The sequence below is a fragment of the Caenorhabditis elegans genome, chromosome V, assembly GCF_000002985.6.
Source record: "Caenorhabditis elegans chromosome V".
Taxonomy (NCBI): domain Eukaryota; kingdom Metazoa; phylum Nematoda; class Chromadorea; order Rhabditida; family Rhabditidae; genus Caenorhabditis; species Caenorhabditis elegans.
This window is the reverse complement of record NC_003283.11, coordinates 15,435,269-15,459,220: the sequence shown is the minus strand read 5'-3', so window position 1 is coordinate 15,459,220 and position 23,952 is coordinate 15,435,269. Positions and strand designations below refer to the sequence as shown.

Genomic DNA, 23,952 nt, shown 5'->3' with positions numbered 1-23,952 from the left:
ATATACATTTACCTACTAAATAATTTCACAAAATGCCTTACTTTGAACTGGCATCTAACGTCTCTAAAATCGCATTCTCTGCTGGCTTTCTCTCCAACACTTTCCTAATTTACCTGACAGTTTTCCACGTCAAAGCTGTCTTTGGTACTTATAAAAAGATGGTGATAATATTCGCGATACTGGGCATTACATTCTCCGGCCTGGAAATTCTAGCGAAGCCATTCGCCCACAACTTCAATAACTGTGTTATGTACTTCAGTGTTAACACGTGGATTCAGCCGCAATCAATTTCGCAGTTGCTCATAGCAATTTGGGCAGGACTCTATTTAGTTATAGTCTCATTTATTTCCGTCCAATTCATTTATCGCCACTGTTGCTTGTCAAATGTCAGATGGGCAAAGAAATTTGACGGACTCGGATGTTTCCTCTGGATGGGGTACCCATTGATCCCCGGCGCGATTTATGCCAGCTCATTTTATTGGTTCTGTTTGCCTGATGAATACTCGGATGATTGTGTGAGGTAAAGAGTTTGAGTCCAACAACTCTTAATTTTTAATGTACATACAGTAATGACGATTTGGTTTTGATTTTCAATTATGATTTCAAGTCACAACAGACCCGCCAGATGTCAGCCGTTGTGAACATTCTTTTGATTAAAGTCGTGCAGTTTTGCTAGTGCTAAAAATGTAGAAAAAATATTCGGCAATAAATCTTTAAGTTATACGAGTTTGAGCAACTCAAGCAACTCACCTCAAAACCAAAAACGAATACTTGGCCCACACTGTATGTATTTTTTGATTTTCAGAGAAACAATTCTTAAAAACTATGCTTTGGCAACTGCGGACGTTGCTAGATTCATGGTTGCTCCATACACATCAGAAGGCTCCTGGCGACTCAATAACTCATTTTTCCTTCTCTCCGGCGTGGTATCCATATGGCTTCACTACTCCGTAATTCTTTACTGTGGAGTCAAAATGCACCTGAACATGAAAGAAGAACTCAAAAAGTTTTCGGTTGTCAACCGAAAACTTCAGCGTCAGTTTTTCAAGGCCCTGGTGTTTCAGAGTATTGGACCAACAGTTTTCCTTGTGCTACCGGTTGCACCAACCATCATTGCTCCTCTGGTAGCTCCGTATTTAAGCCTAGAAATCAACTGGCAAACTGGATGGCTATACTCGATTGTCGGAATGTACCCACCATTTGATAGCGTTGCATTCATGCTCATTGTTACAGAGTATCGAAAAATAATCAGAGGTTGTTTTTAATTTTTTTTAAAATAAAAAAATTCATTCAGTGGAAGCTAATGAAAAGTTATTTCAGATCGATATCTATTTGTTTGTACCAAGCGGTATTTGGCGGGAAACATTCAGGTGGTCTCGACATCTTCTCAAGTAGTTAATAATTAGAATGTTATTTTTAAATTACGATTTCCTGTCATAATGAATGTTTAAAAAGTCACACTGAAGCCTGTATTATTTGAGTAGCTAATCGCGGACCTTGATCGAGACGGCTGCATTTTTATTTAAAAAAAAGTTTTTGTTTGATAATCTGATTCTGAATCTACTCTACCTACATAAAGACAGGCAGGCATACGGGAAGTCTAAACTAATGAAGGCATGTTCAATAATATTTGAAAATAACATTAATATATGAAAACATTAGAATGTTTCAATTTCCGCTGTTCCTTCCCTGTCTCACTCAACCCACGCTTGTGATAAACTAGAAAAACACATGATAATCATTTACACCTTCCCCAAATTCCCAAAATTCCCCAAATGTTACCCCAAGACCTTACATACTATATTTCAAAGATTGGAATTTGCGCCAGCTTTCTCTCCAATTTCTTTTTGATCTACCTAACCATATTTCATATCAAAAAAGTATTTGGGACATATCGGATAATGGTGATTATATTTACGGCACTGGGCATCATTTTCTCAGCGTTGAAAGTTATAACAAGACCATTTGCTCACAATTACAACAAATCTGTCGTATTCTTCAGCATGTCCACGTGGATTTTTTCGAAAACTTTTCTGCAGTTGTTGCTCGCGACTTGGGCGGGACTCTATCTAGTCATAGTTGCATTTATTTCCATCCAGTTTATCTATAGATATTTCTGTTTCTTCACTCCGAAAAATATGAGAATGTTTAAAGGGATTCGCGGATTCTGTTTGATAGCGTATCCTTTAGTACCTGGTGCAGTCTATGCTGGCTCGTTGTATCTATTCTGCCTGCCTGATGAACTCTACTATCAGGTGAATAGCGGTGCGATGGTGTAAGGCTTCCACCGGATGTAGGTGTGGTTTCAGAGTTTGCCTGAAACGTGCCTGCCTCCATTCTGCTTTCTGGCGTATATTGAAAACTCTTGGTGTTTTCACAATATACATAGTGCGCTAGATCTCTGCGGCAAACACTTTTTGGGCTCGGCGCCGCACTATACAGAAGGCAAAGGTTGCGACAGGCGTTTCGGCGCCTGCTTAGAAGTCCAATATCATTATTTCCTCCGCGCCTTGAACACGTTTTAAGAGCATTCTAACAGTCCTATTTTGCAGAGATATCGTCCTTCAAACCTATGATCTGTCAATTACCGACGTGGCCGCGTTCACAATAATACCGTATGCTTCCGATGGCTCTTTGAGAGTCAAAAATACCATTTACCTTTTTTCCGGTGTACTCTTAATTTGGCTTCACTACTCTATCATTCTTTTTTGCGGTTTAAAAATGTGTTTGAATATGAAACACCAGTTGAAAAAGTTTTCAATTGCTAACGGGAAACTTCAACGTCAGTTTTTCAAAGCATTGATATTTCAGTGCATCGGACCAACTTTATTTTTGGTTTTACCAATAGCCCCTACTCTGCTAGTACCTCTCATTTGGCCATACCTAAAAATAGAAGTCAGCTGGCAAACCGGATGGCTATATTCTGTAGTTGGCATGTATCCACCATTTGATAGTATTTCATTTATAATTATTGTGTCTGAATACCGAGAAGTGATACGAGGTTTGATTTTCAAAGTCGCCTCTCAAAACCTCATTTATTAAATTTTTCAGATCGATATTGGGATACGTTCTTTGGACGTGCGGAGAGACGCTACAAATGCGGAAATAATATTAACTTACAAATTAGATATGAAATAGACAGTGTTATTAATTAATTAATTAATTAAATTATTCTTGTTTTCAGTAATTTGCTGAAAATGTTTAAAAAGAGAAAGTGTAAGCAAAATTACAGTAATTTCAAGAACCACCATGTACACTGACTTTGACTGATTTTGAAATGTTAAAACATGTGTTACTGTGTAGACATCATTCTAGACAACAGTTTATTAGTTGAACTTTTTTTTAAGCCTCTAGTTGTGAGTTATCCTATGTGAAAACTATCAAAAACTAGCAAAAAACCAAAAAACGCATATACTTTTGGCCACCACTGTAAAAAAAACTATATATGCCTCAGTGAGTGAGTCCTTGATGGCGAAAACACTGGCACCACATTCGATGTAGAATATCTGCGAGAAACGCGTACAAACGGCGAATATCATAATAAATGTGGAAGCTATGCCGTGGCATGCGAGAGCAAAAAATATTAAATTGTTAAGAATCTGATTTTGATAGTGGACATATACAAATCCTATTAGAAAGTTGACAGGGACCACAAAAAAGAATATTGTAACAGATGTCTGAAGAATAGAAGACTTTAAAATAACGTACGAACAAATTATTTTCAAAAAACCTGGATAATCAAAGCGACGACGAGCCTATGTTGAGTTTGAACAGTTTTCCTGGAAACCCCACTTGGATTCGCAAATATCAAGTGATAAATATTGAGAGTTAGAAATGTTCCAGTTTCGATAGCTGGGACAGTTTCCGAGAGGCCCATTGTGAGTGCTGGTCCAAGAATTTCCGTTGCAAGAACAAATAGTAGACGTCCGTCACTTGGCAATTCAGGCATACATTCAAGCATCTATAAAGCCAAATAGTTTTCACCATTGCCAGTAATAGCGTAAAGAAACCAACCGCCCAAGAAAGTTCTCGTCCCGTTACTTGTTCGGGAAGCAGAAATTGAATTGGTACGTATTATAATGGTACAATAATATAACTGAGCACAATTGCATATTTTCTGAAATGCCTCCAAATCGAGTTTTGACCAAACAATATATGAAATCGGTTCTCGAAAGTTACAAAGACCGAAGTCATTACACCTGAAAGCTGGATTTTCATACTTTTAATAACTACTTGGCGTTGGAAAATTTGATTTTTGTATGATTTCATGTTGCATGAAATCATAAAAATATTTTTTCGTGATAAATTCAAGATTTTTGAGAAAAAATCATATAGAATATTCTGAATACCTGAAGAGATCTAACAAGAAACCACTTTTTTCAGCTGTATACTTGATCTCTCTTTTTAGCTTTTACTGGAGATTGATCACACCTACTCAGATAACATAGAGTCATCTCTAATTAGCAAAAAACCATTTCTAATTAGCTATTTCGACCAGTTCTAGAGTCACCGTAATTAGAAATGCTTTTCAGTCGATTAGAAGTGACTTCCTAGCTAATTAGAAGTGGTTTTCGATATCGAAAATGAAAAACGTTTTTTGACAGTTTCCTGCCATGCTATTCCGGGATACCACTTCTCCAACATCTTGCTCTCCCTGCCATGTCCGGCTCCGTTTTTGCTCCCTAACCGCTCTGTTAAACGCCAATGTTTTTGCTGGGGATTGAACATACATTGCTTCACTCTAACGCCGATGACCTTACCTGTTGCGCTATGGCGCCTCGCGCGAGATTGCTAATGAAAGCAACTTAAATAACGAGATCATTCTCTTGGAACGCAACAACTGCGTCATGGAGATTCGGGATCCAAAACTGGGTAAACTAATTTAGTCACTCTTTTTCTGGAAAATATTTTACTTAGAGGTTTCTTTCTCCGATTATTTTTTCACTATAGCAAGATCGTGTGCGTCGTTGTGGTGTGCTGAACGCACTTACCCAGAAATTTTCTATGTACGAAATAACACAGTATAACAAAAATCAACAATTTTATTTCTGTGAAAAATAAAAAATGGAAAATTCATTTAACAATCATCTTCTCCATCTATCATCGCTTCTTGCTAGAGGTGGCAGCGGCCGTGGCGATGTCAACGATGAGTTGACTTGACATCTTCCGCAGTAGCACCTGTTGGCGTGCTGGAGTCTTGAAGACTCCTCCTTCGAAGGATGGTTGTTGACTTCCTTGCAAAGACGGTGGGTCTTGTCGTTCTCGTCGATCTGAAAATGTGAAAAATTGCATCGTTTCAAGACAAAACTTTTATCATTCTAAACTTTCTATCCAGAGCTGATTTTCCTGGGAAAATACACAGTTCTTACCTTGAAGTACTTGAGGACGACGCGCTTGATCTTGTTTCTTTTTTATTCTTCTTTGGAGTGGTGTTGGCCTTCTTCTTTCTCTTCTTGGCTTTTTCGAAAAGCCCAAAGTTGACGTAGATGGTGGCCTCAGTGTCGACTCCGCAATTTATATCGTTGAGCTGACGTCCTTAACAAATAAACATTAAGAATGTGTACAGAAGGGTCTGTTATCAAGGCAGTCTGACAAGTGCCAAGCGCTGCTTTTGAAATTCTACGTGAAACGAAACTAACCGGCGTTCCCTTAGCGGTTCCGGTCTTTTGCTTGATGCTGAAGATATCCTTGTCGGCTGCAACTTCGAGGAACCTCGTTCTGTAGAGTGTCTCAAAACCATGATTGACTGATCCCAGTTCTGAAAAATATTATGTATTAAAGGAAACTATGTATAAAAGAATTCAACGAGAAAATGCATATGTTGGTACAAAATAATAAATAGTGGGCCAAAAATTCCAACAAGCAACACATAATTAAACGATATATTCAACTTGAAATAAAACTGATAAAAGACGAAAAAATGTATAAAAAACAGAATAAATCGATAAAGCCATTACAAAGCTAAATAGAAATAGTTTTTTGTTTTGGTTTTGCTAGTTAGAAATGATTTCGAGCTAATTAGAATAGATTTTATCTGCCATTGCTAATTAGAAATGATTTCGCGCTGATTATAATTGGCTTCATTTGGCTTTGCTAAATAGAAATGACTCCGCACTAATTAGAAATGGTTTTTTGTAGCTTTTCTAATTAGAAATGACCCCGCGATAAGTGAAATATGGCTTTTTCTGAGTTTTCTAATTAGAACTGATCCCGCGCTAGTTAGAAGTGCTTCCGCGCTACTTAGAAATGGTTTTCGCTGTTTTTGCTAATTAGAGGTGACTCTATGTTATCTGAGTAATTACGTACTGAGTAAAATAAAAACTTATAATACAGTTTTGAAAAATAATTGTTTTAAATAACTGTTTCGTCCATCGTCAAAATATTTTCACCAAAATGTTGGTCGAAAAATTGGATATTTACACTCAATCTGGTAAACTTACGTGATTGGCTAAAAACGTGTTTTTTAGTTTTGTGAATATTCGAGTTAGACAAATACATGTTTCTTACAAATTAGTTTGTAATTTTTTTCTGAGAGTTTCGGATAAAAAACACTTCAACTTATTAAAACTTCTCCATCCTTACCAGTGACAAATGTAACTCCCAGGTAGAAAAATAGACCCGGCGACTCAATTGGACCTAGTCCATACCCTTCCATAGCAGGTAGTAAAATATACGGAATACCTAGAAAACTGATAGTAATATCAAGAAAATGCTCCAACAGTGTAAATTGAACAACAACCATTTGACGGATTTCATGTGAACTGGGGTCTTACAAACAATACAATAAAATCGAAATGCATGTATTGGAGTTGCCAAGGCTGTTATTGTATGGAAAGCTACTTTTAGAAAATCAGGACTAGCCAGGTAATGATTTTCACAGGAGCTCATTGGGAAAACAGAATCGAAGAAATGGAAAGAAGTAGTTTTAGTTTAGCCAGGTGAAACTTTCTCAATGTTTCTGCGTTAAACGCCTAGCAAAATGTCACCTGTCGTTTAGCATCTTTTTTTTCCTTTTTTGGCAATGACATGCTCTAAAATCAACAACAAAAAACACTTTTTTTTGCACTAAATACATACTAATTTATGGCTGCAAGTAGGCAGACAGGAACGGTGGGGGGATAGGTACGAAACAGGCGCACATAGGCATGAGGTAGGCATTGAAATGCACATGAGATAGGCAAGCATGTCCAAGCAAATATTAATGAGGTAGATGGACACAAGCAGGAATGAGGTAGGCAGGCACGAGAAGTGTAGGTAGATATGGAATAGACGGGAATAAAGCCAAAAGCAGGCAGTCGTTAGAGGTACATAGGTAAGTGCGCGTATGGTTTGCCCGTGGATGTCCTTTTTAGCTTTAAACCAAAGTTGTATTTTTTGAACAGGTCGAATAATAAAAATTCAGTTTTTTGCGAACCCCCGTTCTATTTTCAAACTACAAAGGTTTCTGATCAACATGTCGAACTTTCATAAAAACAGCCAAAACCCCGCGGAAAAGTAATTATGATTAATGTGTCAGTCAGAGGTGTTACTTTGTGTGCTCGCTTTTCCTATATATTTACTCCGACATTTACAACTGGAATTGCTAGTTTTCTGATTTCTTTATTTATCCTTCTTTTAATATTGAGTTCTCGGTGTGAACTAGGTACAAGCTACCGACTAGAATATTTGTATATTCCTGGAGGCTTTAGTGTGACCTAGAATGAACTCTTCCAACGATTTATATCCCGGTTTTAGTGACGAGGACATCAAATTTTGGACTGAAATTGACGAACTCCTTGCGGTATTGAGCATTCTATTTAACATGCTCAGTTTTCTTATTTCTATAATTGGAATTTTACCAACTATTTTTCATATTATAGTTCTCAGCAGAAAATCAATGAGAACTTTAACGATTAATGCTTTTCTATTAGGAATTGGAATCTGTGATCTTGCTCGGATGATGTTTATTATTATGGTTCTGGGGCCGCTATATACCGAACATTTCAGCCATTTGGAGCATCCTGAGTGGTAACTTCGAGATTCAAATTTTAAAAAAGTTAAAAAATTTTTTATGATGTTACGGATGTTCAGGAACAGCCACACGTTGTGGAAATTTTTTGGAAAACTTGTCCTTTTTAATTTTTTTTTTTGAAAAATGAACATTTCGAAATGGGTGAACTAAAGGTTAAGTTAAAAAAAACTTGCAGGTAAATTTTTCTGAAAACCACGGGTTCTGGAGAATTTTTACTAGACCTGCAACTAGTTTTTTAAAGTACTTTTTTCATACGGAAGTAGATTTCTGTAAAATTCTTTCAGAATTGTTCCTTTTCTCAATTTTCTGTTTAAAAGTTATATGCGATTTTAGAATTAATTAGTTTTTTGCAAAAAAAATCGAAAATTTTGAAAATAAAAAAAATTCAGATTTTTGCCAAACAATTACACTGAAAAATTTCAGATTGAAGTACTTAAATTTTTGTAATAACCTAGTCTGAACACAACCTTTTAAATAATCTTTTCTAGTTTTAAATTTTCGGAGATAAATTAACTTTCTGTTTTTCTTGTACACAAGTACCAAAAATAGAAAACCTCTCAGAAAATAAAAAAATAAAATTAATTATAGTATGTCTCCAAATTATTATTCCACAATACTATTCGCCTTAATCAGCGGTTTCACTGGAAAGTTGGTGGAATATTTATCCATTTGGCTGGCGGTCGCAATGGCAATTATCAGAAGCCTTGTTATTAAATATCCGTTGAATAGTAGGTTCGTGCAGTTTTAGAACTTTGAAATCTTGGCGCCTGAAATCCGTCTAACTCAATTTAAGACATTTCAGAATCAGTGACTTAATTGAATCAAAATATGGAATACGAGTTTTGTTTCTTATCACTCTACCAATAATCATTTTATCAATTCCAAAATACTTTCGTTATTCAATTCAACCTTTCGGATCTCTCTGGGTCCCACCACAAAACTGCACCGATTTTCCGAAAAACTACTTTCAAATCCAATATACCTACGTAGAAACTCATATTTTCGAAAAATCAACAGACTTTTTGACTGGAATGGAAGGAGTGCTATACGTTATAATACCATCTATTCTTCTGCCAATTTCTACATTAATATTGATTTTTCAATTGAGAATATCGCGGAAAAAGTCAGAAGCATTGAGACACACAAGTAACAGCGGAGGGGATCGTACCACCAAACTCGTGACATTTATGACAATTTCATTCACAATTTCCACAGCTCCATTTGGTATTCTACACTTGGTGAAAGTTATTGTTTCTGAAGCAATAGGGTCTGAAGGAATGAAGTAAGAAATGTTTTTTTACTTGAAATCCATAAATCCAGAAAGTGTGATTACATTTCCAATATTTATAGAAATAACCTGATTTTTTTTTTCAGTTTAATAGTCGATCGAATTGCCTCACTATTCCCTCTTATTATCACAATCAACGGCGCCATTCATTTCTTTCTTTGCTACTTTTTATCATCACAATATCGGGACGCTGTTCGTGAAATGTTTGGAAGAAATAAAAAGAGTAAAAACTCAATTTCACTTCAACATCCTGCCATGAGTACTGTGTCCACTTTTGTGAAAGTTGAATAAATTTGTATTTGAGTATTCCATCGTAAACATTTATTGCAACATGAAGAGAAAAAAAAATCAGAGAATTGCATTTAATTCCATTCAAAATCATCATCAGAATCGTCCTCCGAAGAAGTTTCGAAGGCACGTTCGGGTGGAAAAATTTGACAACTGGGTGTGGTCCATATATTTGGATTGTTGGGGTCTTGAGTCCAAACAGGCGGTACATAGCGACCGAAAATAATTTCAAAATTAAATTTGGCCACAACAATAAATAAAAAAACTCACTTCTCTGTCTTCTCGGTTCTTGTCTCCGTGTTGATTCAGGTCGACCGCCATACTCGTAATCGTCCTCGGAATCCATGATGGTTTGGAATTAGTACAAGTTTTAAATGAGAATGGCTCACTGGTGATGCAGCAATCTCTACAGTATTTCAACACTTTTCAAAAGAGCGGGGATGAATAGGTTGCAACTGATAAGAAAAAGAAATGTCCTGGACAAAAAATTAAAGTGAGGAAGAACTTATAGTAAAAACCATCTGACAAAATTTTTTTATTGAGTCAAATAGTTTGCACCACCTATTGAGAAGAAAACAGAGTTTTCACCGCTTTTTAAAAATACAATTTTCTGAAAATTGTTTGAAAAATTTATTATGAACTGTTGCCATAAGAACCCATCAGAATGCTTTCAATCATTTCTCCAAAAGGTTATTAACCATTGAAAAAAATCCTGAAAAGCTAAATTTTAACCATAAAAAATGTATACCAACATTTCCGGTACGAAACAATTACTTTTTAATTGGGTACTAAAAATTGTGAATCACACTTGTTTGGCTCCACCAACACATTTTTATTGGCCAACACCAATTTCGATGACCATAAAATGTTACAATTAGCAAAACCTATTGACTGACACTATTGGGCAGAAGCATTCAATTGGCAATCACAATCATTCATCATTGACTTCATTATCGGTTGTACGTCCAACCACCTCGGTGAGCTTATTTTGTGGACGCAGAGAAATACTATTATAGTATTATTTCCACTTTAACCACTTTTATCGGATGGAAGTTGTGCAGCTTATCTTATTGGAGCCCTGATAACGAGTTTCGAATAATAACAAAAAATATTATCAAAAATCGACATGAAGAAATTTGTACAGAGTTTCGGACCAAACAGGAAATTCACATGCTTTTCCACAAGATGCCAACTAATTCAGTAGAAGTCATGGAAATTACCATTTATCTCAAAAATGTTTAAAATCGTGAATCAAGGACGCTCATCGTTCATCGAACCACTCGCCTCAGCACTTTCAATTTTCCGACGCTAAACAACAAGACCAGTTCAACTAGTTATATTCATATTATCATTATGATATTTATTGATGATATGTAGATGTTGATATAACAATAATAATTAACGCACTTGCCACACGTGCCTGGGATGAAGTCTGTTCAATTGATTTTTTCCTTAATTGCAATTTTTATCACGTGCTCATTCGTGTGCTCCGTCGATGCCGCAAAAGAAACATGGATTGTGCAAATTCTATGGTAACTGTTTTTATTGGGAAAAAACCTGTATTCTTCCGGCACCCACATATCTCTACGTTAAAAGCTCATACCCAAAAATATACAAACAATAGATCTTTTGCATTTTATAACACGATCTTGAAAGCTCTAATTCAGTTGATGGTTCGAGTGACACTACAACCAGTGACATGACATCTGCAATGTTATCTGGTAGTGGAGCAGCTGCTGAAACAGAAATGTCAAGTGACAACTCTACGAGTACTGGCGGAGCTGGTGGTGGTGGAAGTGGAGAAGCGAGCAGTAAAACGTTCACCACTACTAAAAAGAAGCAGAACATGAAATGTTATGAGTATGAAGATGGAACCAAAGACGATGGAGCTGTACTCAAGCCAGGGGTCACTTATAGTGAGTTTTAAAACGTTTTTTTTAACTTGTGAATACATTCCAAAATGTTTTTCAGCCGCGACTGCCACTGCTACCTGAAACTTCACAGCGTTAATCTAAAATTACTCTATTTAAGTTTTTCGTATCATTTGATTCTATTTTAATATTTATTAAACGTGCATTTAAAGAAAATATTATATAATTTTTAAAAGAAAATTCTGCAAAATTTCTACATTTTGCCAAGTTTACACATGCAATTGTTGTATTGAATCGGTGGCATTTAGAACTTAAAAGGGCAAAAAAATCATACGATTCTGGGAACTCCTAACATATTTTTATTCCACTCGAAAAATGAGATTTTGAAAAACATTTATTCAAACTGGAATCTTCGCTTTAAAATTTTCCACTAATGATTTCCCGAATAAGTTTTAACCACTTTTGAAGACTCGTGATTTGTTAGTGAGTCCTTGATGTCGAAAACACGGGGAGCACATCTACAGTTGTGTGATCTATGAAAAATCGTTCGAACGGAGAAAAGGCAAAGTCTCGATATGGTTTATGGGCGAACACCATAATAAGTGTGGAAGCAATACCGTGAATTGCAAGAGCAAAAAATATCAAATTGCTATGAAACTGATTCTGATAGTCAAAGTATACAAATGCAATGAGAACATTGACAGGGACCACGAAAAGAAATAGTGTAAAGGATGTCTGAATTTATTCTTATTTTGGAAGTCATCATAAAAACTCATGCGAACCTGTATAATCAAGGCGACCACCAGCCTATGTTGCATTTGAACTGTCTTTTTTGAAATGCCACTGGGTCTCGCAAATATCAAATTATAAATATTAAGAGTCAAAAATGTTCCACACTGAATACTTGGAACACTTTCAGAAACAATCATTGTGATTGCTGGACCAATAAGTTCAGTTGCAAAAACGAACAGTTCCCGGCCATCATCAGGAAGCTCCGGGATGCAACTGAGCATCTTCAATGACAAATAATTGGAACCATATTTTGAAAAATGAAACTTACCGCCCAAGAAAGTTCCCGTCCCGTTACTTGCTCAGGAATTAGAAATTGAATTGGCAAGTAGTACAGAGGCACAATAATATAGCTGAAAACGATTGCATACTTTCGGAAATGCCTCCACTTGGAGTTTTGACCAAATAATATATGGAATCTGTTCTCAAAAGTTACAAATACTGCCGTGGTGACGCCTGAAAGCTTGGTTTTAATACAATTATCTAGAAACTGAAAACTTCTAGTAAATTTGAATTTTATTGATAAAAAATTGTTTTTGTGTTCAAATAGTCGTAGATTGAAGAATAATTATTTTTGTTAACGTGCGTGTTAAAATCAGGCGGCTGAAAAAATGGCGTTTGGTTTAATGTTCAAAAAATATTGGGAATATGCTTATGTGAAAGATCATAAGAGAACCCCAGCATTTAAAACCAGTCATCAATATTGTTCAAATTATTTCAAAATTTTAGAAACTTCACCAAAGACCATTAAAAAAACTATTAAATAGAAACATATTTTCCTATCGGCTTTTCAGCCACAATTAGCTCCTCTTACCGGTGATAAAAGTGACTCCTAGATAGAAAAATAAGCCCGGAGACTCAACAGGACCTAGTCCATAGCCTGCCATAGCAGGTAGCAAAATATAAGGAATACCCAGAAAACTGATAGTAATATCAAGAAAAATGCACCAACAATGTAAGTTGAATAACAACCATTTGACGGACTTCATATGAACTGGCGTCTTACAGACAATACAATAAAATCCAAATGCATGTATTGGAGTTGCCACGGCTGTTATTATATGAAACGCTAATTTTAGAAAACCAGGACTGGCTAGGTAGTGACTTTCACACGAGATCATTGGAGAAATGAGGTCGGGGTAACAAAAGTTCGAATAACAGGCAGGGCAGGTGTTTATTTTTAAGGTTACTACGCTGAAAGATTGGAATTTCTACGTAACTTTGTGTTTTTTGAAGTTGAAAAGCACTAAAAATAGTTCCAATGAGTAAAGTAATTGAAAAGTTTGAACAAATACTTATATGTAATTCAGATTTTCGCGGAAAACACGGCGCTGCAAAATTATACTTTTTGAGCAAACGAAAAAGACAATTGAGTTGTTTTAACCTTTCTTAAAATTATAATAACTTTCTATTCTTGAGAACTTAAAAGTTTGCATTTGGAAATGTACCTCTTAACAAACGGCCAATATATACAACATAAGTAGGTTATTATTCAATGAAAATAAATTTTCGGCCGCTGCGACTACAAGTATGTAGAACAAGAAAACCGCCTGTCATAATTATGAATTCGTTTTTATTTCTATCATCCTCAAAAGTCAAAAAATGTATTTAAAAAATTTATTACATAAAATTGTTTTTCAACAAAAAATGATCGCTTTGTGTAGGGTTTCATTCAGTCATCCTCATCCGATTCTTCCAGGTTTCTAGCAGCATAAGCAATCACACGGGGATCGCATGCGTGCACTACGTATTGAAGTTCCGGATCGTGAAATCTATATGGAGGTTCTGTAAATTTTGAAATTGAAAAAAAAGCAAGTGCGATTTAAAATTCGACGGTCTCCCCAGTGACAAAATCTGTATTTAAACTTGTCCCTAAACGAAAATCATTTTACAAAAAAACTTGAGCAGGCGCTCTTTGATAAAAGGGAAAAAACAAACCTTGTTCTCGTTGTTGATTGATTCTGATGACTTCAGGATGATATTGACAGTCATTATCAGTACACTCTCCCATACATCTCAGACAGAATCTTCGCGGGTCATCGTCACTCATTATGATCTGGAAATATTTGGATTTATGCAAATAGAAATTTAGAGAGGCTTTCTGGTGGTATTGCAAGCGTTACGGTATTTAAATGCCGTGCTCAATGGGCGGAAATGAAGTAGAGCAGAATTGATAAGAGAACTCATGATATAACTTTTATGATCAGCTGAAATTTTAAACAGTTGATTAACTTTTTTTACTTTTTCTTGATAACACTTTGAACATGAAAATTTTCTTGGCTTTTTATTTTCAAAACGATGTCAACATTTCCGGTTGCCCACTAGGACTAGAAAAAACCGGAAAGTGAAACTCACTGGCGCCCAATAAAATATTATATGGGGGACGCTTGCCTGAGAGTGCTATATAATTTAAAGTGAGCAAGACTTGTTGGTCAGAAAACTTTCTAGAAATTCTAAAAGTATAAGAAAGTGCAAGATTTAGTTTATCAGCGTGAATTTCTCAATTTGTAATTTTTAAAAGCAAAAAAAAGAACAATTTTTCGAGAACTTGCTTCATATGCCTAAATCTGTATAAATCTGTATGTATTGCATATTCTCAGATTATTGACAGATATGAATTTTCCATTTTTTTTGAGAAATACGAGATATGCATGACTTTTCAATTGAAATGTGCCGCTAAATGAAACATAACGTTTTGCAGAAGCAGGTGATTTATTGAAGACAAAATTGGAAAATTACGTAGTCCTTATCAAACAGTATTTATAAATAGATGAAGTTTTTGCACAATAAACAAAAAAGTTACAAGAAAGGTCTAAGATTATGATCCTCTATTGACCCTGATTCTCGTGAGATCCACAATGGGTGACACCTGGACCGAAGGTTTCGTTTCTGAAATTAATATTTTTTAACTTGAGAAATATAATCATTCTGCTATTTTAGACGGAGGTCGTCGGAAGCTTACTTCTCAATAACTCACTTATCAATTTGGAAATCTTTCTTACAGAATTCAATTTGTTTTGTTTATTTTCCCATTTGTGTTTATCTTCCCTTGATTAAATTCTTTGCTATATATATATGCTGACCACAATATGATTCGATAGGATTTTATTTTATTTTATTCTCAAACAACATGAAATATTCTATGTTTATCTTCATACTGATCTCAGTTGCTGCTCTTCATGCTGTTAGCAATACCCATGAGCTCAAAGACGGTGCAATCGAAGGATAAAGATGAAATAGGATACCTTTTTACGGGCTACTTTTCTTTAAACGATTGCAAAAGAGAATACAATCAAAGTAAGAATGATTATATTGTTATTTGTTCTAGTTTGCAATATTTTTGCAGGCCAAGTTATAGAGAAACTAATGAGTCTTCCATCCAACAACAAAATTGCTTTCAATGTCAAATGGATAAGATCATCCCTAGAAGATATTGTGTTCAATGCAACGGTCACTGGATTGGGACCAGCTCCAATGGAGGTATCTCTTGATTTGTACGCATACAGAGGATTCGGAAATACCACTCCGCCACAATTGACCGGAAGGGGAGAAGTGAATAATTGCGAAAAATGAATATTGATCACGTAAAGTTTGAATGAAGTGTTGACTATCTTTCATTTTTCAATAAAAAAGTTTTTAGATGATTTTTAAAGTTTTCATTTAAAAAGGATTATACATATTATATAATTTGTAAGACCTTTTGAATGGGTGCACCTAAACATTGAAAAAGATCTCAACAGGTTGTTTCTAGATTCACGAAGCATTATTTAGAATGTCTTCTGACAAATGGAATAGTTTTCTTTCAACAAACTAAAATTGTGACTAAATAAGAACTTCCAAAGAACATTAAATGTTTCCAAGAGCAATCTACATACATTTCTTTTTTTGGAGAAGCTCGCCTAATTACATATTATTAGGTAGCACAAAGTGTGCATTTTGGTGATCGAATTTCGTTTTTTTTTCTGAAAGTTTCCACATCATATTAATCTTTTGAATGCTTTTTGAAACTCCAGAGTTTTTATATTATTCTCTGCATTTTATTACCATAATCACATGCCCCTTAAATATGTTTGGCATCTACTGTATTTTATTCAAAACCCCAAAAATAATGAGTTCTGTGAAGTGGAGCCTGTTCAATTTTCACTTTTGGTGCTTAATTTTTGACCTTGGGGATACTGTATTGAGCGTACCTTTTCTGGTATTTCCAGCACTGGCTGGGTATCCATTAGGCATTTTGGGAACTGTTTTCAAAGTTCCGACGTCTATTATTACCTACTTGATACTGACTTTTTTATGTAGTAAGTGAAAGTTTTAAACATTGTCAAAAACCACGGCGCATTAGATCATCGCAAAATTAAATAAACGCGATCTATTCAGCGCTGGCCAATCAACGATGAGTAGGGGGCGTGGTATATGTCGCTGATTGGTTGGCTTCAATTTTTTTTGATATGAGGGCGAATTTGATTAATAATTGGCAAGATTTAAAAAAACTCATAAATTTTGAGAAAAAAAATTAACAATAGTTAATTTTAAACGGTTAACATTCCAAAAAATTTTCAAAAACTAATTCAAGAAGTTCCCAATTTTCAGTGGTTTTCGACGCAATGATATTGATTTTCGAAAACCGTTTCTATCAAATATTTGCAACAAATACGTCATGGCGTTATTATCGGATACCATTAATAATTTTTAATTATATTATAGCGGTAACCTTCATGATACCAATAATTTTAGCCGCTCCAGATCAAGCTTTGGGTTTGCAAGTTGTTTTTGCAGTGAGTTTTCAAATTTGAACCAAAACTTAAAAAAATATAATATTCCAGAAACTCCCATTTTTGTCCGATGAAATCAAATCGTCTCCTTTATACGTCATAGCAATTGAGCTGAGCTGGGTCCTGTTGGACCTCTTCTTTGTGGCAGGGCTCATAATCACAGAGGTGACTGTATTCATTGTGCTGATCCATTGGAATCTGAGCTTATCATTACGGAAATCAGTTCAATCTCAACAGACAATGCATTTGCAAAAGAAATTTTTACAGGCGATTTATGCGCAGGTGAGACAGAAAATAACTTGAGGAGTTCAACTTGATGTTCATTTTAAAAAAATTAGTACCTCAAAAGTCTGTGAAAAATGAAAAATCGACAATCACAAAAATGAAGGAAATAGTTTTAAAAAAAAGAGATAGTTAAAAATTAAACAGACGCCGGCCAATAAGCGCAGCTGACCACGCCCCTCACCAACCGCTGATTGGTTTACCGGAAGATGAAATCGTTTTCCAACAAAAAAAATTTAATTTATGTTGATAAAAAACACAAATATATTTTCTGCAAAAAAACAAAGATAATTTTGCCTATATTTTTTAAATTTAATTTTCTGGCTATCGCATTTGCAGTGGCGTGCCTGATTCCTTACACGTATATTTTATTCTCTATAATTTTTGAATACTACAATCAGGCTGGCAACAACTTTATTTTCATATTTCTCGCACTTCACGGACTGACCTCTACTGTCATCCTATTATGGGCTCATAAACCATACCGAAAGTTTTGTCTGCAGCTCATGGAAAATGAAAAAATATTTCGAATTACTATCAATCTACTCCCGTTCAGCAGAAATGAGTCACGGAGCACTATTTCGGTTTTATATTGATTTGTTTGTTATTGATTGAATTAGGCTAGAAAATAAAACATGCTTGCTTTGATTGAAAATAATAAATTTAAAAGAAAAATCTAATACAGAACTCTCACTAATATGTATTTTTCAATTTTTACATGAAAATTGTTCTAGCATTGTTCCAGATTGTTCATGATTTTGACAATTGAAAAATGTGATTTTTCCCAAGATTCTGAACTTTTCAAAATTTTTGTGAAATTTTTTATTTACTGTCAAAAAGTAAGAATTACTCAGTTTTTGTCACTCATAATTTTGGAAGTCGACCAAAAAAATGTTTTTCAACGATTTTTATACTTTAACTTTAATTTAATTATTTGTGTTAAGACACTATAGGGGTCGGAAAATGCGACATTGCTCTAGATGTCCTTGAAAGCTCATATTTAATAAAAATCGGCAATTTGGAAAAACTTTGACTGGAAATTATAAAAAAATCTAAAATTTTCTAGAGTGCTTTATTACGATATTCGGCCGTTTTGCACTATTATGAGTGTATTTAGACACTCCACCTTTAAGAAAATTTTTTTTCTCCATTTTTGAGACTATTATCCACCTTTTTTTTTAATTTCCATATTCCGGTTCCTAGAAAATGTTTGTCAAAAAAATAGTGAAAAAGAGCAAGAATGACGTTTTCTAAATAATATATTTTTCTGTGCATTGTTTTTTGCTCATTGCTCGAACAAAATTGCGAGTCTAAGTGAAAACAAAAATTGTTCCCGCCGTCTTTTTCCAATTTAGATTCAAAATTTTTGGAGTTCCGTCAAAACATGTATCAGTTGTTTTTATTCATTTTTGCACAATATTTCGGAAAATAAGGATAATAATTCCGATTCAGACACAATTTCTGATTTTTTTTTTGAATTCTTAACAATTAATTAGATAATCCTTCTTTTCTGAAAGTACCATATTTATTCTTGATTCTTTTCATTTTAGATAAAGTTGGCAAATATCACCCATTGAATTTGGAGCTATGGGAAGTGAGAACCATATCCAAGTAGTTCAATACACTGGATTTGTTTCTGCACAAATAATAAATGCTCTCCTATTATATCTATTATTGAGTAGAGCATCGAAAAACTTTGGTCGATATCGAATTTTAATGATATTATTCTCAATTGTTGCAATGCTATATTCTTTGCTTGACATTTTGACTTTTCCGGTAGGGTATTTTATAAATATAGTTGTGATTTTTATTTGATTTTAGGTTTTTGCGTGCAAGGACAGGTCGTTTATCGTTTGCTCGAATGGACCATTCACCAATCAGAGAAACATTGGAGTTCCTCTAACATGTTAGTTAGGCTGAAATTAACAATGAAGCTGTAAAAATTCTTCAAAAAATCAAACATCAGAAGAAAAAAAAACAGTTATTGAAATTAATGGGTGGCGCGGGATGAGAGCATTTTGTTTAAACTTCTTTTTGAGAACTAACCGATAGAAAACTAATAAATTGTCACACGTTTTTTTAAGGACTCGTTTCTTTGAAAACCTCTGTGTGAACTAAAATAATTTCAGCTCTAACCTGCGGTGTATTTTGACTGTGTCTTTCCGTTCTGGCTTTACAGTTCTTTTATCGATACATCGCGATTTGCAGGTATTCAAGTGCAAGCCGTTGTTTCATATTCTTATACTTATATTTTTCAGGTCAGAAAAATTATATTATTTTGATGGTTCTAAGATGTTAATTGTCATGCTTCCCTGTGTCTTAATTGTAAATATTTGGACATCTGACGTGTATTTCTTGATGTATCCAACTGCAGAAACAGAGCAGCACTACCAGTTAGCTAAAAACACTTCAAAAATTCGAAAAAAAATAATTTCAGTAAAATATTATTGGATAGTTTTAACCTGGATTCCCATAATATATCATTCATATCAATGATATATAAAGTAGGTAATTTTAATTTCAATTAGTTGCACCGCACTTATATTTCATAAACATAACACAATTTTTCAATAAAAAAAGCTTTCCAGTCACGGGACCCTATTACTGGTACGGAGTTTTGGAATTTATCTCAAGTGGTTGGATTTGGAATTTGCTGTATGGTTATGAGTGTCTGCTTCTCAACAATTTCATTTTGTGGCGTTAAAACACTACTTCGAATGAATAGCAGTAGTGCACAAATGAGCCAACGGACAAGAGAGCTTAATCGACAGCTTTTCTTGACATTGGGGCTCCAGGTTTGTTAATTATTTCGTTAGATAACTGGATGAATTATTAAAACAATGTATCAATTCTCAGACCTTGCTCCCAGTGGTGACAATGTACCTCCCCGTTGGTAGTCTTATTGTATTTCCGTTTCTCGGAATTGATTTGGGCGTTTATGCCAATAAAGTTGGAGCATTCATTGGTGTATACCCTGCTCTTGATCCATTTATTGCAATCATGCTAATTAAAGATTTTCGAAACTTTTTGCTTTGCCGAAAACCCGTCAGTAGTAAAGTTTCCGCATCTGGAGCATGCCACAGCAATGGACGTCTTCAATCGTATACACAAGGGGCTTGAGTAAAGGATGGAATAACTGTTGTATTGATAAACTTAAAGTTTCAACTAATAAACTTATTAATTTCTTAAAAATTTATGAAATGTTTCACAGTGTCTTGTAAAAAAAAGTGAAGCTCGTGCCAAATGTTACTTCCAGCCAACCGAAAAAATAATAAAACATTTTGAAATGGAACAGCTATGCCGGTGCATTTTCGATTGCCTGAAAAATGATCATATTCATGACACATTTGAGAGTACTTACCGAAACACTTGCAGTGGCCTGTGCAATTACAGAACTACCAGTGGAAGTCTTAGATGTTTCACTCTCACAGAACAAATAAGATCTGTAGCATCTAATCGATAACAAAAACACCAATGCATCTAATGGAGGGTACATAGATATACTCATTGCCGCATAATAACCAATTTGGCCAACATATAATCCAGCCATTCCCCCGATTATCATGATTGCTGGAATGATATATACAAGAACCAGTGGAACTGATGCCTAAAAAGTAGTGTAACTTCTTCTGAAATTAAATATAAAGTACCTGGATAACGATGGCTCTGAGAAGTTGCATTTGCATTTTGTAGAGCTCCTTGGACATTTGTGCTAGTTTGAGCAATGTCATAGTTTCACGATAAGTCAGAATTCCACAAATTAGAGATACAGTGTAGAAGAATCCCTGAAGTTTAACTTTAAAATTTAGAAAAATGTACTGGAAGAGTTTACTTGAAAAGCAAAGAGTCCCATTAAAGAGCTAACATCATTCCATTCGATATCCCCAAACTTGTGATCGCTGCTGTTTGAAACTTGCTGGAAAACAAAGGAACAAGAGATTTGTGTAGAATTTGCTGACATACCCGGTTTATAACTGCGATGTATGGTTTTCCGTGCAGATTGAAGTTTTCAAAAAGCATTGTCGTCTGGCTGAAAAATGCTTTTCTAATATTTCGCACAGGTTTTAGAAATAAAAAGTTTGCTAAAAAATCGAGCAACCGTTGCGTCACCCTGAACCAATACACAAGTACAAAATGTCTTGAGGTCAGTAAGAAAGACGGTTAAATTGGAGAATGTTATAAAACTTACTTCAAGTGAACAGTTTTCTCAGGAGTTGGAGACATCACTGTGTATACTAGCCAAGACCAAATAGCGAAGGGAACAAAACAATATAAAAACATAAGAAACACTCTCCATCCTCGGAAATATACCAGGTAATAGGTTCTGCCAAGATAAAAATAACTGTCCCTAGAATTTTTTCACCGACTTACTTGCAAGATGATACATAACGATAGATAAAATTTAGTGATAGAAACGAGGAACTTGCAATGAAGCATCCACAATAGAGAACTTGAAATTAATACTGTATTCAATAAGCAACCTTGAAAACAGGACTTACTTTGTAAAAGTAGTCCACCAGTGTAGCCTAAATCTAGAAGCCGGTTTTCTGCGTAAAATATATATCCGAAACCATAAATATCGATGAGAACTCCGGGTTGAGCTAGCCAATCTACAATGGAAAATCCCAAAGCATAGAAACAATATATTCTCAGAAAGTTCTTATAACCTCCAAAAGCTTCTGGTGACCTTTTTTCGATTAAGAGGGAAAGAGTTATTGTAGACCAGATGGCAGTGAAAAATTAAAACCATCCGAAAACGTGAGCTATATTTGAGAGCGTTGATGGCATCTTGTTATTATGCTCAAAACTGAGTTTACGTCTGTGAACATAATGATAGATAAGACGATAAGTTCCCATTGGGATTATATAGACGCGTAAAACGGCTGTATGCTAACCGCCTACTAGTCTACATTATTCCGAGAAATTAATTATTGTTTGCTCAGTTTTTTTGTCCGAGAATTAACAGATTTGTTTTGTTTTGTTTCTGTAAGTCTTATGATCTTCCACGATATTTTAATTTTAAGCGTTTAAAAATTTTAGCCAAGCATCATTTTAGTAAAAAATCATTTAAATGTCCTGCCATAACATTCTGAGCAAGTTTCTCAGAACAACCCCAAACGAAAGACAACGATGGTGGACAAGTCGGTTTACATGGGCGCTGGTGGATATGGATCGGACTACGTGGGATCAAATGTTTCGGCGTCGGGATCAGGGCTGCGCGGCAACCGGGAACCAAGGATCCGGAGGAAACACCAACCCAGGAGGTCAGGTCTTCAAGGCCCGCACTGACCAGTACTGCTACCTTAAGAAGATCAACTCAAGAAGAGCCAGATATTGTGCACAATAAAACGTTTCTTTCAAATATTACGTCAACGCAATTCCTATGGCACTTGTGTCACATATCATACATTATAAATCACTATTCTATGTACATTTCCTTTAAAGTACTCATACAGTGAGCATTCATCAGGTCTACGGCAATTCTACAGTACCACCCCTTATTAATTAAGCCGTGTGTACTCCCGTTCAGTGTCTTATCTAATTTTTTTCATGATGCCATAATCGGCTTCTTGCAGCATTTAATTTTTTGAACTGAATGAATCATTCATTGATAAGACTTTTCTTTGATTTTTTTTCAGAAATTACACAGAAGTCACATCATTAATGAACTTGATGGATTGTCCGCAAACTGATAACGAATTGACATGTTTTTTTTCTGTTCTCTGATTAGTGTTCTGATTTTGTTTTGAAATCGGGGAAAATCTGCAGAGAGATTTCACAGAGAACAGATATTATGTTTATGAAAGTGCAATACGAATAAAGAAAAAAATAACAGAAATTATTACAAATACTCTTTTGTCAAATTTCCAACTGATAGAAATTTTTTAAATTATAATATTCTAGAATTTGTTGGCAAAATGAACAGCTTTTCGTGTCTTCAAATTAAAACTATAAGTTTGAGTTTTCTAGCGAAACATTTCACTTTCAAACTTCAATCTTCAGAGTTATGTGTCTCCTTGGATCCAAGGCTTGGATAGACAAGATATCGAAAGCTCGTAACTGCAAACTTGTTTAACTTGCAATGATCCTTACTTCATCAGTTAGAAGGTTTTTGTTATCTATGTCAATTAGCGGGATAGCATTGATAAAGCCTAACTTATTCTGCCTATATCTCCGCAGTAATCCAAGTTAGCAGAAAAATGTCTACCAAAAACATGTCATCCGCTATTTTTCAATCATTTGGAAAGAGGACTGTTTCATATTCCATGTGCCAGTGAAAGTATAAAGCTTCAAGGTATTTTTCAGAGTTTTCACGGCTTTGAAGAATTTCTCACTTTTTTTATGGTCTACTTATGTTTCAAACATTAATATTTAAACATCCTAGAAGTTCGATCATTTGACAGTGTTAGTTTCATCAAAAGTGGGAAAAACTTAGTTATTACCAATTTTTTACTGGTAATAAAACTGTCTTGATAATTTTTTGAAAAGAAAGGAGTTTCAAAAACAATTTCCCCACTTTAAAATTTTTGAAACTCTCTTCCAGTCCATCTTTTCATACTCCCAAGAATAAAAAATAAGGCAATATGTTTTTATTAACATGAGGATTTTTATAATGTGCTAGACATTTTGACTACTTTTTTGATCTTCAGT

The 23,952-nt window shown here is 34.9% G+C and overlaps 8 protein-coding genes, 1 long non-coding RNA gene and 7 pseudogenes across 18 annotated transcripts; 10 read left to right on the top strand and 6 right to left on the bottom strand.

Annotated features, from left to right (window-relative positions):
* Positions 1 to 32: 32 nt before the first annotated feature.
* On the top strand, positions 33 to 1,406 carry str-71 (Seven TM Receptor; the record flags this gene model as incomplete). The annotated part of the gene is made up of 3 exons (NM_074446.2): positions 33 to 520; positions 806 to 1,254; positions 1,321 to 1,406. 3 exons carry the CDS (start codon positions 33 to 35, stop codon positions 1,404 to 1,406), a joined length of 1,023 nt encoding a protein of 340 aa, NP_506847.2.
* Positions 1,407 to 1,775: 369 nt separating this feature from the next.
* Positions 1,776 to 3,155, top strand: T23F1.3 (annotated as a pseudogene). Its single transcript has 3 exons — positions 1,776 to 2,255; positions 2,553 to 3,001; positions 3,052 to 3,155. Coding segments are annotated over exons 1-3 (1,033 nt in total).
* A 225-nt stretch (positions 3,156 to 3,380) lies between these two features.
* srh-238 lies at positions 3,381 to 6,888 on the bottom strand (annotated as a pseudogene). Its single transcript has 4 exons — positions 6,583 to 6,888; positions 4,015 to 4,199; positions 3,731 to 3,961; positions 3,381 to 3,677 (listed from the first exon to the last, which is right to left on the bottom strand). Coding segments are annotated over exons 1-4 (1,019 nt in total).
* Positions 5,086 to 5,732, bottom strand: T23F1.2 (annotated as a pseudogene). The gene has a single exon. A coding segment is annotated over exon 1 (647 nt).
* An 811-nt stretch (positions 6,889 to 7,699) lies between the features above and the next one.
* Positions 7,700 to 9,605, top strand: srw-33 (G-protein coupled receptors family 1 profile domain-containing protein; the record flags this gene model as incomplete). The annotated part of the gene is made up of 4 exons (NM_074443.2): positions 7,700 to 8,007; positions 8,600 to 8,743; positions 8,814 to 9,293; positions 9,386 to 9,605. 4 exons carry the CDS (start codon positions 7,700 to 7,702, stop codon positions 9,588 to 9,590), a joined length of 1,137 nt encoding a protein of 378 aa, NP_506844.1. The 3' UTR covers positions 9,591 to 9,605.
* On the bottom strand, positions 9,605 to 10,056 carry T26H5.14 (Intraflagellar transport protein 43 homolog). Its single transcript, NM_001307752.2, has 2 exons — positions 9,858 to 10,056; positions 9,605 to 9,804 (listed from the first exon to the last, which is right to left on the bottom strand). Exons 1-2 carry the CDS (start codon positions 9,931 to 9,933, stop codon positions 9,662 to 9,664), a joined length of 219 nt encoding a protein of 72 aa, NP_001294681.1. The 5' UTR covers positions 9,934 to 10,056; the 3' UTR covers positions 9,605 to 9,661.
* A 463-nt stretch (positions 10,057 to 10,519) lies between these two features.
* T26H5.4 lies at positions 10,520 to 11,693 on the top strand (the record flags this gene model as incomplete). 2 transcript variants are annotated; one of them, NM_001269736.3, is made up of 3 exons in its annotated part: positions 10,520 to 11,119; positions 11,255 to 11,503; positions 11,559 to 11,693. In NM_001269736.3, the coding sequence occupies 3 exons, from the start codon at positions 11,083 to 11,085 to the stop codon at positions 11,579 to 11,581; spliced, it is 309 nt and encodes a 102-aa protein (NP_001256665.1). The 2 variants fall into 2 exon arrangements, with proteins under 2 accessions (NP_001256665.1, NP_001256666.1); NM_001269737.3 differs by lacking the exon at positions 10,520 to 11,119 and having other exon boundaries at positions 11,287 to 11,503; positions 11,559 to 11,581.
* A 146-nt stretch (positions 11,694 to 11,839) lies between these two features.
* srh-239 (Serpentine Receptor, class H) lies at positions 11,840 to 13,484 on the bottom strand. The gene is made up of 4 exons (NM_074441.2): positions 13,062 to 13,484; positions 12,519 to 12,703; positions 12,241 to 12,471; positions 11,840 to 12,193 (listed from the first exon to the last, which is right to left on the bottom strand). The coding sequence occupies exons 1-4, from the start codon at positions 13,366 to 13,368 to the stop codon at positions 11,939 to 11,941; spliced, it is 978 nt and encodes a 325-aa protein (NP_506842.1). The 5' UTR covers positions 13,369 to 13,484; the 3' UTR covers positions 11,840 to 11,938.
* A 316-nt stretch (positions 13,485 to 13,800) lies between these two features.
* Positions 13,801 to 14,305, bottom strand: T26H5.9. 2 transcript variants are annotated; one of them, NM_001028991.4, is made up of 2 exons: positions 14,186 to 14,305; positions 13,801 to 14,032 (listed from the first exon to the last, which is right to left on the bottom strand). In NM_001028991.4, the coding sequence occupies exons 1-2, from the start codon at positions 14,295 to 14,297 to the stop codon at positions 13,920 to 13,922; spliced, it is 225 nt and encodes a 74-aa protein (NP_001024162.1). In that variant the 5' UTR covers positions 14,298 to 14,305; the 3' UTR covers positions 13,801 to 13,919. The 2 variants fall into 2 exon arrangements, with proteins under 2 accessions (NP_001024162.1, NP_001294680.1); NM_001307751.3 differs by having other exon boundaries at positions 13,854 to 14,019.
* A 561-nt stretch (positions 14,306 to 14,866) lies between these two features.
* On the top strand, positions 14,867 to 15,395 carry linc-123. The gene is made up of 2 exons (NR_102098.1): positions 14,867 to 15,127; positions 15,188 to 15,395. It is a non-coding gene; the product is annotated as a long non-coding RNA linc-123 (long non-coding RNA).
* Positions 14,933 to 15,239, top strand: T26H5.11 (uncharacterized protein). Its single transcript, NM_001269735.2, has 3 exons — positions 14,933 to 14,954; positions 15,073 to 15,127; positions 15,188 to 15,239. The coding sequence occupies exons 2-3, from the start codon at positions 15,106 to 15,108 to the stop codon at positions 15,217 to 15,219; spliced, it is 54 nt and encodes a 17-aa protein (NP_001256664.1). The 5' UTR covers positions 14,933 to 14,954; positions 15,073 to 15,105; the 3' UTR covers positions 15,220 to 15,239.
* A 17-nt stretch (positions 15,396 to 15,412) lies between the features above and the next one.
* On the top strand, positions 15,413 to 15,891 carry T26H5.10 (uncharacterized protein). Its single transcript, NM_001047706.2, has 2 exons — positions 15,413 to 15,544; positions 15,594 to 15,891. The coding sequence occupies exons 1-2, from the start codon at positions 15,445 to 15,447 to the stop codon at positions 15,818 to 15,820; spliced, it is 327 nt and encodes a 108-aa protein (NP_001041171.1). The 5' UTR covers positions 15,413 to 15,444; the 3' UTR covers positions 15,821 to 15,891.
* A 350-nt stretch (positions 15,892 to 16,241) lies between these two features.
* srh-254 lies at positions 16,242 to 17,897 on the top strand (annotated as a pseudogene). Its single transcript has 4 exons — positions 16,242 to 16,545; positions 16,838 to 17,022; positions 17,071 to 17,301; positions 17,625 to 17,897. Coding segments are annotated over exons 1-4 (993 nt in total).
* A 991-nt stretch (positions 17,898 to 18,888) lies between these two features.
* Positions 18,889 to 20,423, top strand: T26H5.6 (annotated as a pseudogene). The gene is made up of 7 exons: positions 18,889 to 19,101; positions 19,123 to 19,207; positions 19,431 to 19,509; positions 19,560 to 19,694; positions 19,739 to 19,805; positions 19,890 to 20,096; positions 20,158 to 20,423. Coding segments are annotated over exons 1-7 (1,052 nt in total).
* A 173-nt stretch (positions 20,424 to 20,596) lies between these two features.
* str-117 lies at positions 20,597 to 22,089 on the bottom strand (annotated as a pseudogene). The gene is made up of 8 exons: positions 21,801 to 22,089; positions 21,673 to 21,751; positions 21,491 to 21,625; positions 21,265 to 21,331; positions 21,134 to 21,217; positions 20,952 to 21,086; positions 20,663 to 20,908; positions 20,597 to 20,620 (listed from the first exon to the last, which is right to left on the bottom strand). Coding segments are annotated over exons 1-8 (1,059 nt in total).
* Positions 22,090 to 22,372: 283 nt separating this feature from the next.
* On the top strand, positions 22,373 to 22,648 carry nspd-12 (annotated as a pseudogene). Its single transcript has one exon. A coding segment is annotated over exon 1 (276 nt).
* Positions 22,649 to 23,952: the final 1,304 nt, after the last annotated feature.